The sequence below is a fragment of the Symphalangus syndactylus genome, chromosome 22 (assembly GCF_028878055.3).
Source record: "Symphalangus syndactylus isolate Jambi chromosome 22, NHGRI_mSymSyn1-v2.1_pri, whole genome shotgun sequence".
Taxonomy (NCBI): Eukaryota; Metazoa; Chordata; class Mammalia; order Primates; family Hylobatidae; genus Symphalangus; species Symphalangus syndactylus.
In genome coordinates, this window is record NC_072444.2 from 25,108,787 (window position 1) to 25,122,987 (window position 14,201).

The 14,201-nt window shown below is 54.0% G+C and overlaps 1 protein-coding gene across 1 annotated transcript; it reads right to left on the reverse strand.

Moving 5' to 3' along the window:
- Window positions 1-9: 9 nt before the first annotated feature.
- Window positions 10-11,512, reverse strand: C22H1orf167 (chromosome 22 C1orf167 homolog). The gene is given in 14 exon segments (XM_055261555.1): window positions 10-303; window positions 828-921; window positions 1,198-1,344; window positions 1,347-1,432; window positions 1,534-1,708; window positions 2,083-2,191; window positions 4,272-4,425; window positions 4,980-5,399; window positions 7,224-7,368; window positions 9,072-9,148; window positions 9,391-9,565; window positions 10,426-10,572; window positions 10,575-10,600; window positions 11,439-11,512. Coding segments are annotated over 14 exon segments (2,019 nt in total). The 3' UTR covers window positions 10-113.
- Window positions 11,513-14,201: the final 2,689 nt, after the last annotated feature.

The window sequence follows — 14,201 nt, forward strand, 5'->3', positions numbered from 1 at the left end:
TGGGTTTTATTGTCCTTCAGAGCTCTTCGAGCTATCCCCTCTGTCATCACTCCCTGGATGTGTGGGGCATGGTTCCTTCTCTGGGAAGGCTGAGTTCAGTTCTGGTTTTTATTCTATGGGAACAAGTCACAGCTGCAGCTGGGCCCGTGCGCTGCCCCAAGCCCCCAACCCCGTGGGGCTCTGGTGGCTTCCTGTCCATTCTCGGGGCCCTTGGGGCCTGGCTTGCTCCAGGGTCTCAGGCTACTGGCAGCGCCTCTCCTTGGGCTCCTGGCTGCCAGGCGTTGGTGCCACTTCTTAAAGGCCTGGAACCGGGGAGGGGAGGAAATGCTATTGTGGGCTCTCTCCGGGGTCTGTGCTGTGCCTGCTAGAGCAGCCCCTGTGCCCAGCTCCTTTTGTCCCCAGGGCCCCTCCTGCTGCCCCAAGCAGCCAGCCAGTCTTGCCCAGGCGAAATGCACAAGCTCAGAATAGATCTAATGGTGAGCTGGGAAGCTGTACTCAGAGCAAGCAAATGAGGGAGGGGGCGCTCAGGACCCAGGCCCTCCATGGGCTAGTGTGAGTGGCAGCCACACCTCATGCCACACCTTCTTCCCAAACTGAGGGACCAGGTGGGCCTGGCCTGAGCTGGGGCCACAAATCAAATCAAGGGCTCCAGCATCCAGCCTGTGTGTTCTGTAATGGAACTGACCCCCTCCCCTGAAAACGAAGGGGCCCTGGGGCTGGCAAGCAGGGAAACCTCAGCTCCGTGCTGCCCAGCTGTGGCACAGGCTTCTGGAAGGCTGGCTGGGTGGAGTGCAAGGAAGAGGGCAGTACCTGGGAAAGGACCCAGCCATCTTCCTGCTGCTGTAACTGCTGAGCTGCTCGCAGTCGCAGGATCCGCTGCCACCATGTCCGCCAGGCTGATCTCAGGTGCCACTCCCTGAGCTTTGGGGACAGTTGGCAGAGAAGGCCTCTTGTGCTCACGCTCCCCCGCAGTCCCCAGCCCTTCTGCCTTTCTCCCCCCACACCTCTGCGGCACCAAAGTGAAAGGGCTATGGCAAGGGGGTGTCATCTGAGGAGTATTAACAATGCAGATTCCTGGGCCTGTCCCCCAAGGTTTTGGAGTTAGTAGGTCCAAGGGCCATACTTTTGAGAGGGGTTAGGGTTGAGTATGAGGTGAAATGGGAGACGGTCAGTGTGGAGAGGGGCGGGCCCACTCACCAGGGTCCGTGCCAGCTGCTCTGCCCCTTGGGCATCCACCCAGTGCTGCCATGCTGCTGCCAGGCACCTGGCCCGCTGGGAACCCCGCAGCCCGTGAAGCAGTGCCTCAAGGCACCAGTGCCGCAGGTACTTCCTCCTGATGGCCAGAGCATCGTGACCCTTCAGGGCCAGAAGGAGGGCAGAGCCATGGGCCTGGGCCTGGGCCTGCTTTTCCAGGATCCTGCAGGAACGAGCACTGACCAGAGAGGGCCCAGCTGCAGCCATGGCTCAGGCAAGCCCCTCAGCCCTTGCCCCCATCCCTCGGACCCACCAAACTGCACACACAGCTCCTCTCACCCTGGCCTCCTTTTATGGGCCTCGCTTTGGGCTTTGAGGGCTCTGGGCTCAGGGCCGGAGTGCCCTCTTGGTCCCTGGTCCCTTGTCCACAGGGGCAGGCCTGGGACCCAGCTACTCTGTCCAGTCCACTGCAGCCAGAGCTGGAAGGCAGGGCAGAGGGAATGTTCTCTGCACCCTGGAAAGGGGAGTTGAGTCAAAAGAGGTTAATGTGGGTCCAGGAAGGCAGCTGCTCTTAGTGCCCGCTAGGAGTTGAGTACAGTGAGGAGGGTGGACGAAGGTGCTGAGCTCAGCCTTGTGCCCTGCCCCCATCTCCCCAGGCCCCCAGCCTCTCCGGGCTGCCGCCCAAAGAGAAATCACAGGGGCGGGGCAGGAATGCAAAGTGTTTTCTCAGAACAGCTGAAACATTCCCAAGAGGGAATGGATGGGGAGAATGGTCAATACCTGTAAGACGGTGTCCCAAGGAGCTGATTTCCAGGCACCTGAGGACTGAAGACCGCTTCATCCCCGCACTTCAGACACCGTTTGTCCCCTGGGGCAAGGTCTCCTTACTCTGAGCCCAGGCCGTTCCCCTTGGCTTCTTCCTCTGTCCACCCAGGCTGCACTGCAGTGATGGCGAGGGGGGCACCAGCTCTGTGGCCTGTGTCCAGCAGCTGCAGGTCTGAAGGAATAGCCAGAGGAGCACCTGAACCCCATGGGCTTCGACCTCCTGGGGCCCCGCTGGGATTTCTTTGCTGCTCTGGCTGGCAGGACACATCCCGGCCTTTTCTTCCACCCCTTCCCCCATGTGGCTGAAGACATTCCAACAATGGGGTGGGGCCATAATAGCCCTCAGTGTCTGGAGCACAGCCCCGGGAGTGGGGTATTTCTCTCCCTGCTTAAAACATTTCAAAGCTGAGTTACTTGTCTGAGGCCTCGGAAGTGGTCTGACTCCAGAGTCCAAGTCCCCGGCTGGTACTCTACAGAGAGGGGGCTCTCCAAAGGGGCTGCTGAGGCATGTGTGCCTGTGGCAGAAAAAAGGGGGTCCTGGAATTAAGCACCCTAGGTGCCATTCCCAGCGTTTAGTTTCTAGAGGCCTCAGTTTCTTCATCAGCATATGGGATCCTTGTCTTTACTGACAAGAATGGAATAGAAATATAAAAGTGCCGTGAAAAGCAATTGCCTTGTAACTTGTCTAGAAAGAAAAGACCCTGAGATTCCAGAATCTGCTGTTGCCATAGCCCCATATGTGTGAATTCTGCAACTAGCCAAGGCTAGTTCCTTTCAATTCCATTTAAAAAACAAAAACCAGCAGGTGTGATGGCTCATGGTGTAATGGGCCTGCCCAGTGCTTGGGGAGGCCAAGACAGGTAGATCGCTTGAGCCCAGGAGTTCGAGACAAGCCCTGGCAACACAGTGAGACCCCATTTCTACAAAAATAAATAAAATTAGCCGGGTGTGGTGGCACACGCCTGTAGTCTCAGCTACTCAGGCGGCTGAGGTGGGAGGATCGTTTGAGCCCTGGAGGTTGAGGCTGCAGTGAGCTGTGATTGTACCACTGCACTCTGGCCTGGGCAACAGAGTGACACTGTCTGAAAACAAAAAGCGACTGAAAAAAAAAAAAATCACCTTAGCTTTTTCTCTGAGAATCTTTTCTAAAATGTATTCTTTGTGGCATTCTGAAATAGGATTCATGATGATGCCTGTTGATCTTAGGGACACTACCTCACCTGCCAGTATCTTTGGGGCTGTGTCCTTCAAGGATATGTCCCCAGACTGCTGTGCAGTGTCATTTTTTGTGTTTGGTTTGGTGGTGGCTTCTTCCCTCTTGCTAGGCCATCAACCTCTTATCACCATTTGTTGGTGTCAGAACTAACTGCTTCTGGTCTGGAGAGGGACTGACCGATGCCTCTGGGTAGAGAGAATTATGAAAGAAATTTTGGTATTTTTCTACTTTATATTTTCTGACTTTTCTGTAATGAGCATATTTCACTTTTCCAATAAGAAAAAAAAAAAAAAACTTGGCCTGGCGCAGTGGCTCACACCTGTAATCCCAGCACTTTGGGAAGTTGAGGTGGGAGGATCACTTGAGTTCAGGAGTTCGAGACCAGCTTGGGCAATATGGTGAAACCCCGTCTCTACTAAAAATACAAAAATTAGCCAGGTGTGGTGGCGTGCACCTGTAGTCCCAGCTACTCAGGAAGCTGAGGCGGGAGGATCGCTTGAATCCAGGAGGCGGAGGTTGCAGTGAGCTGAGATCACGCCTCTGCTTCAGCCTGGGCAATTGAACCAGACTCTGTCTCAAAAATAAAAAAACTTGACAAAAAAATGCTACTGTCCTCGTGTACCTATCCTGATCCTCGACTGCACTGTGAGAAAGCATGCATTTCAGTGTCTCCCTAACACGCTGCGACCCAGCACGCTGGTCTTTGCGGCCGGACCTGCAGTGGGCTGGCACTCGAGAGGCGCCGGGTTCATCTTTGCTGATGGATTCAGAGTTGCTTGTCAGAGGCTGACTGAGAACTGGGGAGAGGTGGTGTGTACAAGGCTGCTGGGCCCCTGGGGAGGCATCCAGCCATGCTGCCACCACGGGCTGAATCAAGCTGATTCTAAGGCCGGTGGTCCGAGGGTCATTTTTGGACCTCCCGCCCTGCCTAGGCTCCCTTCACCTGCTTCCAAGGGGCTGGGGCGTCCAGCAGCAGGCTCCCCCTGCTGGCCATCCGGGGCCAGAGCGTGAGGTCAGCCTGGGGCTTGGGGCGTACCTTGCTGGCCCCTGGGGCCTCGGCCCGCAGTCCCAGCCGCACCCTGAGCTGCGCCGTCCGCAGGAAGCGCCTGAGCTCACCCTGCCGGAGCTGGGTGACGATGGCTCGCTGGACACCGCCGCGCGCCGCCGACTGCGCCAAGGCCTCTAGGACCCTGCGGGAGAGGAAGGAGTCTGCAGCCAGGGCCATCAGGGCCAGGACTCTCTGCAGGGAGCCCTCCCAGTGCCCTGTGGGAGGGGGCCCTCCAGGCCAAGCCCCATGCTGGGGCCCACCCACCTCCCACACTCCCTCTTCTGGAGGGAGAATCTGGGTAAACAGGATGGAGAGCGGCCCGGAAGGAGAAAATCACAGACGGGAACAAGCATCCGGTTTAGGGACAGAGAGGGGACAGTCCTGCCAGTGCCACTTTGCCTCCCCTTCCCTGGCAAGAGCGCGTTTATGGCGCTTGCTGAGTGGCTAGCTGTGCTGGTGACTGCAAGGCAGGACCATTAGAGACTTCCCCAAGGAGGGAACACACAGCAAGAGGTGGTGCCAGGATGTGGCCCAGGACTAGATGGCCAGGGCGGCCTCTCCCTGTCACCCCCAACCACCCTCTTGAGCCTTTGCCCTGCCACCCAGGCACGAATTACGCTCTACCCCTGCCAAAAACAGGCTTGAGGCCTGAGCTGGAAGCACAGAGTGGGGCTGCGCTTAGACCACGGCACTCACCAGGCTCGCGGCTTCCAGGAAGCATGGGCTCGGCTGACCTGGCCCTGACAGGACTCACGCACCCACAGAGCCCAGCACCGAGTCCAGCACTGGGCTGCCTGGGCCCCAGCGCTCGCTCCTGCCTGCTGCTGGGCCCCACGGTGCATGCCCGGGGCCACTGGCCATGTTGGGAAGGCCTGCGGGGCCCGGGCCTTCTTCTGCTGCCCATCTTCCTGGCCTTGCTGCCCGCAGCTTCTCCAGCAGGCAAGGGAGGCCTGGGCCACACGCTGCTCCTGTGCCCCAGCTGCCGCTTCCTGGGCTTCCCACCATGTGGCAAACACGGCCCCCAGTGCCCTTCTCTTCAGGCCATCCTGAAAGGCTTGATGCTGGGCCCGGGGCACCCCCGTGTCTCTTACAACTTCACACCAGGCCTGGAAGTAGCTGCAAAACAGATGCATTGGGCCAGGTGTGGTGGCTCATGCTTGTAATCCCAGCACTTTGGGAGGCCAAGGTGAGTGGATCACCTGAAGCCAGTTTGAGACCAGCCTGACCAACATGGTGAAACCCTGTCTCTACTAAAAATGCAAAAATGAGCCAGGCGTGGTGGTGGGCACCTGCAATCCCAGCTACCTGGGAGGCTGAGGCAGAAGAATTGCCTGAACCCAGGAGGCAGAGGTTGCAGTAAGCCGAGATCGTGCAACTGCACTCCAGCCTGGGTGACAAGAGCGAAACTCCATCTCAAAAAAACAAAACAAAACAAAAATAGATGCATGGGAGGCCTTGTCTCATTCTCAGAGTCAAAAGTCACATTTATTCAAAGTTACACCTGCAAATCTCCCACAAAACAGTAAACGACCAGTAACAGGTGAAAGCACTGGCTTTCCATCTTGGAACCTCAGCTTCAGAGGGCAGGGGCTGCCCTTCGAGGGGATGGGAACCAGCAGTACGGGTTCAAGTCCCACATCAGCCATGCCCTGCCTCCCATCACATGCCTAGGTGGTTGGTGAGGGAGAGGAACACCATCTCTCACTCACTGAGAAGCCAAGAAAAAAACCATCTATGGCTGGGCACAGTGGCTCACACCTGTAATCTCAGCACTTTTGGAGGCAGAGACGGGTGGATCACCTGAGGTCGGGAGTTTGAGACCAGCCTGACCAACACAGAGAAACCCCGTCTCTACTAAAAATACAAAATTAGCCAGGCGTGGTGCCAAATGCCTGTAATCCCAGCTACTCAGGAGGCTGAGGCAGGAGAATCGCTTGAACCTGGGAGGCAGAGGTTGTGGTGAGCCGAGATCACACCACTGCACTCCAGCCTGGGCAACAAGAGCGAAACTCTGTCTCAAAAAAAAAAAAAAAAAAAGCCATCTACACCCTCAGATGCAAAAGCACAGACGTCAGCCATTCTCTAGCCAACAGTTCACTGCCCCTATGGGGACACTGAACATTCGCAAATTTGTACTGAACTGTGGGAGGAGCCGTTCTGTGTCCCTCTGCTTGGTTTTACAATATGCATTCATGAACTGTATATATGTTCCACTAGAACATCTTTACTTAAATGAAGACTTCACTCTCTTCTCTTAGCGACGGTGTACAGCAGAATTCTCCTTGCTATAACTCCTCACAATGGGCGTTATGGTAGATTTCCAAGGAGTGGATTTCTCCTTCTCCTTTTTTTTTTGAGACGGAGTCTCACTCTGTCACCCAGGCTAGAGTGCAGTGGCACAATCTTGGCTCACTGCAACCTCCGCCTCCTGGATTCAAGTGATTCTCCCGCCTGAGCCCAAGTAGCTGGGACTACAGGCACCTGCCACCGCGCCTGTCTAATTTTTCATATTTTTGGTAGAGATGGGGTTTCACCATGTTGGCCAGGCTGGTCTCGAACTCCTGACCCCAAGTGATCCACTTGCCTCGGCCTCCCAAAGTGCTGGAATTATAGGTATGATCCACTGTTCCCAGCTGATTTCTCCCATCTTAATCATATCCTCTAAAACCAAAGAACTGACCTGGACAGGAGCTGGACTCCCGGGGCTTGTTGGGGCCACAGGTTAGGGTTGGGGTTTGCCACCACTCCCAAAATAGATAATAAGGTGTCAGTGGTCATGGCCCTCTGTTTCCAGACTAGGATCTCCCTTCATGCCCCTTTTTTCCCAGGCCACAGGCCTCCTATCTGGGCCACCGTCTGAGCTTCCCACTCCCTGGGTGCTCTCCTTGCTATTCCTTGGGTGGGGAGGACCAACACCCTCCCACCCCCAGGCCCACCCACCTCTGCAGTAGTAGCTGCTCTGGCCGGGTCACTGTGCGTCTCTGACGAGCTGCTGCCTGCTGCCAGCTCCGGAACACCGCCTTCTGCAGGCCCTGGAGGTGGACCTGCACCCATGTCTGGCACTTTTCATGCAGGAACTGCTGCCCTGGGGCCAGAGAGATGCTGAAGAGCCACTGGGTGCTCACCCCAGCCTCTCCCCATGGGCCTCTGCTCAGCCAGCCCTTCGCCCCCTACCAGGCGGGAACAGAGGAGGCTGCCCTGACTGTCTGGGTTAAAAAGCCTCTATTACGGGTGTCCTGCTGGTGACCAGACCAGCCCAGCTCTTAGAGTTGTTGGGTTTGTTTTTGTTTGTTAATTTCGCCACAATGTTTTCGAATCTGGAGAATTCAGGTAAAAATCTATTTTTTTTTTTTTTTTTTTTGAGACAGAGTCTCACTCTGTTGCCCAGGCTGGAGTTGGAGTGCAGTGGCCTGATCTCGGCTCACTGCAACCTCTGCCTCCCGAGTTCACGCCATTCTCCTGCCTCAGCCTCCCAAGTAGCTGGGGCTACAGGTGCACATTACCACGCCCAGCTAATTTTGTGTATTTTAGGAGAGACGGGCTTTCACCATGTTAGCCAGGATGGTCTCGTTCTCCTGACCTCGTGATCCATCAGCCTCCGCCTCCCAAAGTGCTGGGATTACAGGCGTGAGCCACTGCACCCGGCCCAAAAATCTAATTTTCAATTTTTCTGTAAAAACTAGAAGTTCTGGAAACACTGGCTCAGTGTTCCTGCCGGGGAATGATTGGGCTGCATAAGTAGCTGTCTCCAGCGGACAGGACATGACTTTCCAGAACCACCACAGCCCTGCCTGCCAGCCCATTAATGCGATGTGTTGATATAGTGGGCAGCCTCCAAGATAGCATCCTGTGTTCGTGTCCTGGGCAATGCCCCGCCTTGAATACGGGCTGGGTTTGTTAATTTGCTTCTAACAGACATAATTTAGCAGAAGCAATGGGATGTCACTTCTGATATCAGGTTATAAAAAGACTGGTTGGGGCCGGGTGCGGTTGCTCACGCTTTTAATCCCAGCACTTTGGAAGGCCGAGGCGAGTTGATCACTTGAGGTCAGGAGTTTGAGACCAGCCTGGCCAACATGGTGATACCCCACCTCTACTAAAAATACAAAAATTAGCCAGGCGTGGTGGCAGGTGCCTGTAATCCCAGCTACTAGGGGAGCTGAGGCAGGAGAATTGCTTGAACCCAGGGGGCAGAGGTTGCAGTGAGCCAAGATTGCACCACTGCATGCCTAGGCAACAGAGCGAGACCGTCTCAAAAAAAAAGGACTGGTTTCGCCATGTTCACTAGGCTGTTCTTGAACTCCTGACCTCAGGTGATCCACTGGCCTCGGCCTCTTAAAGTGCTGGGATTACAGGTGTGAGCCACCGCGCCCAGCCAAGGACAGAATTCTTAACCCTGCAACTGCTGGCTTCCATTCCTCCTGACATCCCCTAGGGGAAGCTGGCTTCTCCTGATCGACACCCTCCCCTCACCTACAGCCTTCGTCTGGGCTCTGAATTCCAGCAGTGATCATCTTGTGTGGGGGCAGCACCAAGGTCTCACCACAGGACCTTTTTGCTCCTGACTCCCACTGGGATTTACAGCAAGCTGCTCCAGCCCTCTGAGCCTCAGTTTCTCTAGTTGTGTAATGAGGCCAACGGGAGAGGAGATAAGAGCTTGATCCCTGGCTCCTGCCCTTGTGCCTTTACATTATTTATTCTGTGCCTGCAACGTGCCAGGCACCTGCAGGGAGCTGGGAGCCAGCGGTGACAGCCAGACAGACATGGTTCCTGCCACCAGGGACTTACACTTGGCAGGGAGACGGGCATTCACTAGGGTTCCGGCCACCCCTGTAGAGCTCCATGTCTGCGTCTCTGGCAGCCCCCTGGTCCCCAGTGGCCCTCTGCTCAATCACTGTTCCAGTGTCCCTAGGCCGCCTCCCAGGGCCTGACATCGGCTGGGCACCGCAGTGTGCCAGGCCCTGTGCAGGACCACGGGGAGGAGTGGGATGCAGTTACTGCCCTGTGGGATATTTCTCCCACATTCTTCCTGGTGCTGAGCACTGCTCACGTGCCCACCCCACAGCCCCCAGACCCAACCCCAGGTCACAAGCTCGAGGACACCTACTTGGCCCACTGGCGCTGGAAAAGCCGCGTCTTCCACAGCAGCAGCGCCCGGCAGAGGGCCAGTGTCCGGCAGGCATCCTGCAGGGAGCCCCGGCCTTGTTCCTGCAGCCCCTGGGCCTGGCCCACTGTACCCAGGCCACAGGCTCCAGGGCCTGCGGTGTAGAGAGCCTCACGTCCTGAGAAACCGTCAAGAGTCCAGTCAGCTGCCTCCCCACTGACCTCACTCTGCCCACAGCCATTGATAGCTGCTGCCTCGGGCCCCTCTTGGGAGCTCTCCCCTCTTGTCCCATCCCACTGCTTCCAAGCCCTCCCCTCCAGGTCACCTCAAAGATCCTATCTTCCCCAGTTAAGTGTTTGTTGTTGTTGTTGTTGTCGTTGTTGTTGTTTTGAGACAGAGTTTTGCCCTTGTCGCCCAGGCTGGAATGCAATGGCATGATCTCAGTTCACTGCAACCTCCGCCTCCTGAGTTCAAGCGATCCTTGTGCCTTAGCCTCCTGAGTAGCTGGAATTACAGGCATGCGCCACCACACCTGGCTAAGTTTTGTATTTTTAGTAGACACAGGGTTTCACCATGTTGGCCAGGCTGGTCTCGAACTCCTGACCTCGGGTGATCCACTCTCCTTGGCCTCCCAAAGTGCTGGGATTACAGGCGTGAGCCACTACACCGGGCCCCCAGTTAAGTTTTGGGGTGGAGGTTAGAGTGCGTGTCCCCCATCACACCAGGAGCTTCCCAAGAGCAGGGCCCACATCCCTTCCGGGCAGGATCTGGGATAACCAGCACCGAGAGCGCCTGCAGTGGGAGGAGCAGAACCAAGTCTCTCACCCACAGCAGCTCATGATGGGACATAGGGATGTGGCTCAGCCAGGGCCTGCCCACTCTGGGACCCCTCCTGCACCCTCCCAGGCCTACAGGCTGCCCTCCTAGAAAGCCCCAGTTCTATCACCTCCCACAAGAATTCACATATTCAACTGGGGACCACTGAAGAAGGGGCTTAAGTGACACAGTTTGCTGGGGCGGAAGCCAACACTAGCTCACCTGCTTTCTGCCGGCAGAGGGACAGCTGGGTCACCTTTGCCCCATCTGATTCCCGGAGCTGCTTCATCCGCACCCACTGTTCCAGGCATTTCCTCAGGGTCCCCGTCCGGCAGTCAGCCAGGTGGTCTCGGTACCGGGATCCTCTTTCACAAACTGCTGCCAGGCCCCAAAGCACCTGGGAGAACAGAGGGAAAGTACCCATGTCAATTGCAAAGTCTGATGACTGCGGCTCCAACTGCCTGCCGTTGCCAGACACACTACCCAGGCCTTGGGTAAGCCACTTCATCTCTCTGAGCCTCCATGTTTTGTTGTTGTTTGTAGACGGAGTTTCGCTCTTTTCGCCCAGGCTGGAGTGCAATGGTGTGATCTCTGGTCACTGCAACCTCCGCCTCCTGGGTTCAAGCGATTCTCCTGCATCAGCCTCCAGAGTAGCTAGGATTACAAGCATGCACCACCATGCCTGGCTAATTTTTTTTTTTTTTTTTTTTTTGTATTTTTGGTAGAGATGGGGGTTTCTCCACGTTGGCCAGGCTGGTCTTGAACTCCTGACTTCAAGTGATCCAGCCGCCTTGGCCTCCCAAAGTGCTGGGATTACAGGCTTGAGCCACTGCGTCCGACCAAGCCTCCGTTTTCTCATCTGTAAAATGGGGCTGCTTTGAAGATGCATTGCATGTCACCTGCTCAGGCCATGACACTATCACCTCTGGCAGCGTGGTGGCCTCAGCAGCCTCTGACCTGGCCTCCCTGCATCCACTCTCGGCCTCTTCCAGTCATTTCCTATTCAGTAACCCATGGTGTTTTTCCAATCTCAAATCAAATCATCATAGTCACCTGCTAATCCTCCAGCGGTAGCCTCCTTGCTCTACCATCAAATTTCAACCCCTCCCCACGGCCAACAAGGTGCTGATCTGGCCCCCACAGATTTTCCCAATCTCATCTTCAACTACCCTCAGCACCCCCTACCCTGTACTAACAAGGGTCCAATTCGGCTCTGCTACGCCTCAGGATCTTACACTCCCGGCCAGAGGCCTCTGAACACTACCCTTCTCTGATCTTCCTCCACCAGGCAACTCTTCATCCTTGACATCGCCACTGAAGCTTGGTCTAGGTCAGCTTCCTGCACTAAAAATTCTCACAGAAAACTATACCCAGGGGATGTAGTCAGCAAAATGCAGACAGTGGGAAACTAGCAGACAAGCAAGTTGGTTTCTTCAACAAATAACGTGCAATGAAAAAAAAATGAAGGGGAGCCTATAGTTTATAAAGATTTTAACAGGCCGGGCCTGGTGGCTCACACCTGTAATCCCAGCACTCAGGGAAGCCGAGGTGGGAGGATTGCTTGAGCCCAGGCTGGAGTGCAGTGGTGCGATCATGGCTCACCAGTGGGACTCTGTCTCTACCAAAAATTTTTAAAATTCTCCAGGCATGGTAGCTCACACCTGTAACCTCAGCACTTTGTGAGGCCAAGGTGGGCAATTCGAATTGCTTGAGTCCAGGAGTTCGAGGCCAGCCTGAGCAACATGGCAAAAAATTAAATCTCTACAAAAAATTTAAAAATTAGCCAGGTGTGGTGGTACGCACCTATAGTCCCAGCTACTTGGAGGCAGAGGTGAGAGGATCGCTTGAGCCTAGGAATTTGAGGCTACAGTGAGCCATGATTGCACCACTGCACTCCAGCCTGGGTGACACAGTAAGACCCTGTCTCTAATTTTTTTTTAATTAAAAATAAAAAGACTTGAATGACTTATCAACCAACTGCCATGCAAGGACCTTATTGCAAACTCTAATACAATATATACTTGCAAATGTGAATACTGGCCAGATATTCGTGAGTATTAAGGAACAGTTGTTTCATTATTTTTTAGGTGTGAGAGTGGTATTGTGGTTATGTTTTTATTTACTTATTTCTGAGATGGAGTCTCACTCTGTCGCCTAGGCTGGAGTACAGTGGCACGATCTCGGCTCACTGCAACCTCTGCCTCCCGGGTTCAAGCAATTCTCGTGCCTCAGCTTCCCGAGTAGCTGGGATTACAGGTGTTCACCATCACGCTCAACAAATTTTTGTATTTTTAGTAGAGACGGGTTTCACCATGTTGTCCAGGCTGGTCTCGAACTCCTGACCTCAAGTGATCCACCTGCCTCGGCCTCCCAAAGTGCTGGGATTACAGGCATGAGCCACTGAGCCCGGCCTATTTATTTTTTGAGAAGGAGTTTCACTCTTGTTGCCCAGGCTGAAGTGCAGTGGTGCAACCTTGGCTCACTGGAACCTCCACCTCCTGGGTTCAAGTGATTCTCCTGCCTCAGTCTCCCGAGTAGCTGGGATTACAGGTGTGCGCCACTATACCCAGCTAATTTTTTGTATTTTTCGTAGAGACGGGGTTTCACCATGTTGGCCAGGCTGGTCTTGAACTCCTGACCCCAGGTGATCCACCAGCCTTGGCCTCCCAAAGTACTGGGATTACAGGGGTGAGCCACCGAATCTGGCCTGTTCTTTAGGTTTTGACTCTCTTTTATCTGTAGTAAAATTTTTTTCCTTAAAGTCAAATTTATGGGATATTAATTTAGTACCACCAGTTCCACTTTGGTCCCGATTTGCCTGGTATAACTTTTTCATCCTTCTACCTTCAGCCTTCCCACGTCCATAATTTTAGGTTTGCCATTTGTAAACACAATATAGCTGGAATTTTAAAAAATCTGATCTGACAATCCTGTATCTTGAGTTTAATTCATTTACAAATGTATGATTTTGACATATTTGTTTTAACCGTCTTATTTTTGTGCTTGCTAGTAGCCAGAGTTTTCATCTTTCTCCTTTCTTGCATTTTTTTTTTTTTTTTTTTTTTTTTGGAGATGGAGTCTCTCTCTGTCGCCCAGGCTGGAGTGCAGTGGTGCCATCTCAGGTCACTGCAAGCTCTGCCTCCCAGGTTCATGCTATTCTCCTGCCTCAGCCTCCTGAGTAGCTGGGACTACAGGCGCCGGCCACCACACCCGCCTAATTTTTTTTGTATTTTTTAGTAGACACGGGGTTTCACCGTGTTAGCCAGGATGGTCTCAATCTCCTGACCTTGTGATCCGCCTGCCTCAGCCTCCCAAAGTGCTGGGATTACAGGCATGAGCCACCGCACCCAGCCTCCTTTCTTGCATTTTTAAGAATTGATCAAGGTTTTCTTTTTCTTCAGGTCCCCCCTGCTCTTCACTGGCTTGGAAACTGCACATTTCATATCTATTCTTTCTATGGTTTTCCTACACACACACACACACACACACACACACACACACAGACACACATATTTAGAGACAGAGTCTTGCTGTATCCCCCAGGCTGGAGTGCAGTGGTGCAATCTTGGCTCACCACAACTTCTGCCTCCTGGGTTCAAGCAATTCTCATGCCTCAGCCTCCTTAGTAGCTGGGATTACAGACACCTGCCACCATGCCCAGCTAATTTTTGTACTTTTAGTAGAAACTGGGCTTTGCCATGTTGGCCAGGCTGGTCTTGAACTCCTGACCTCAGGGGATCTGCCCACCTCGGTCTCTGAAAGTGCTGGGATTACAGGCGTGAGCCACTGTGCCCAGCTCCAAGATATTTTAATATGTATATTTAACAAAATCTAAAGTTAATTGCCAGTATTTAATCTCCTTTTAGGTCAAAATAAAGGGCTTCAGCACACTCTGTTTCTGGTCAGATCGTCCTGAATTACATATTATTGTCTTGGAGACTAAACCACGTTTACTATTTCCTTTGTGCATCTCAGATCTTCCTTCTGAGAAAAATTCC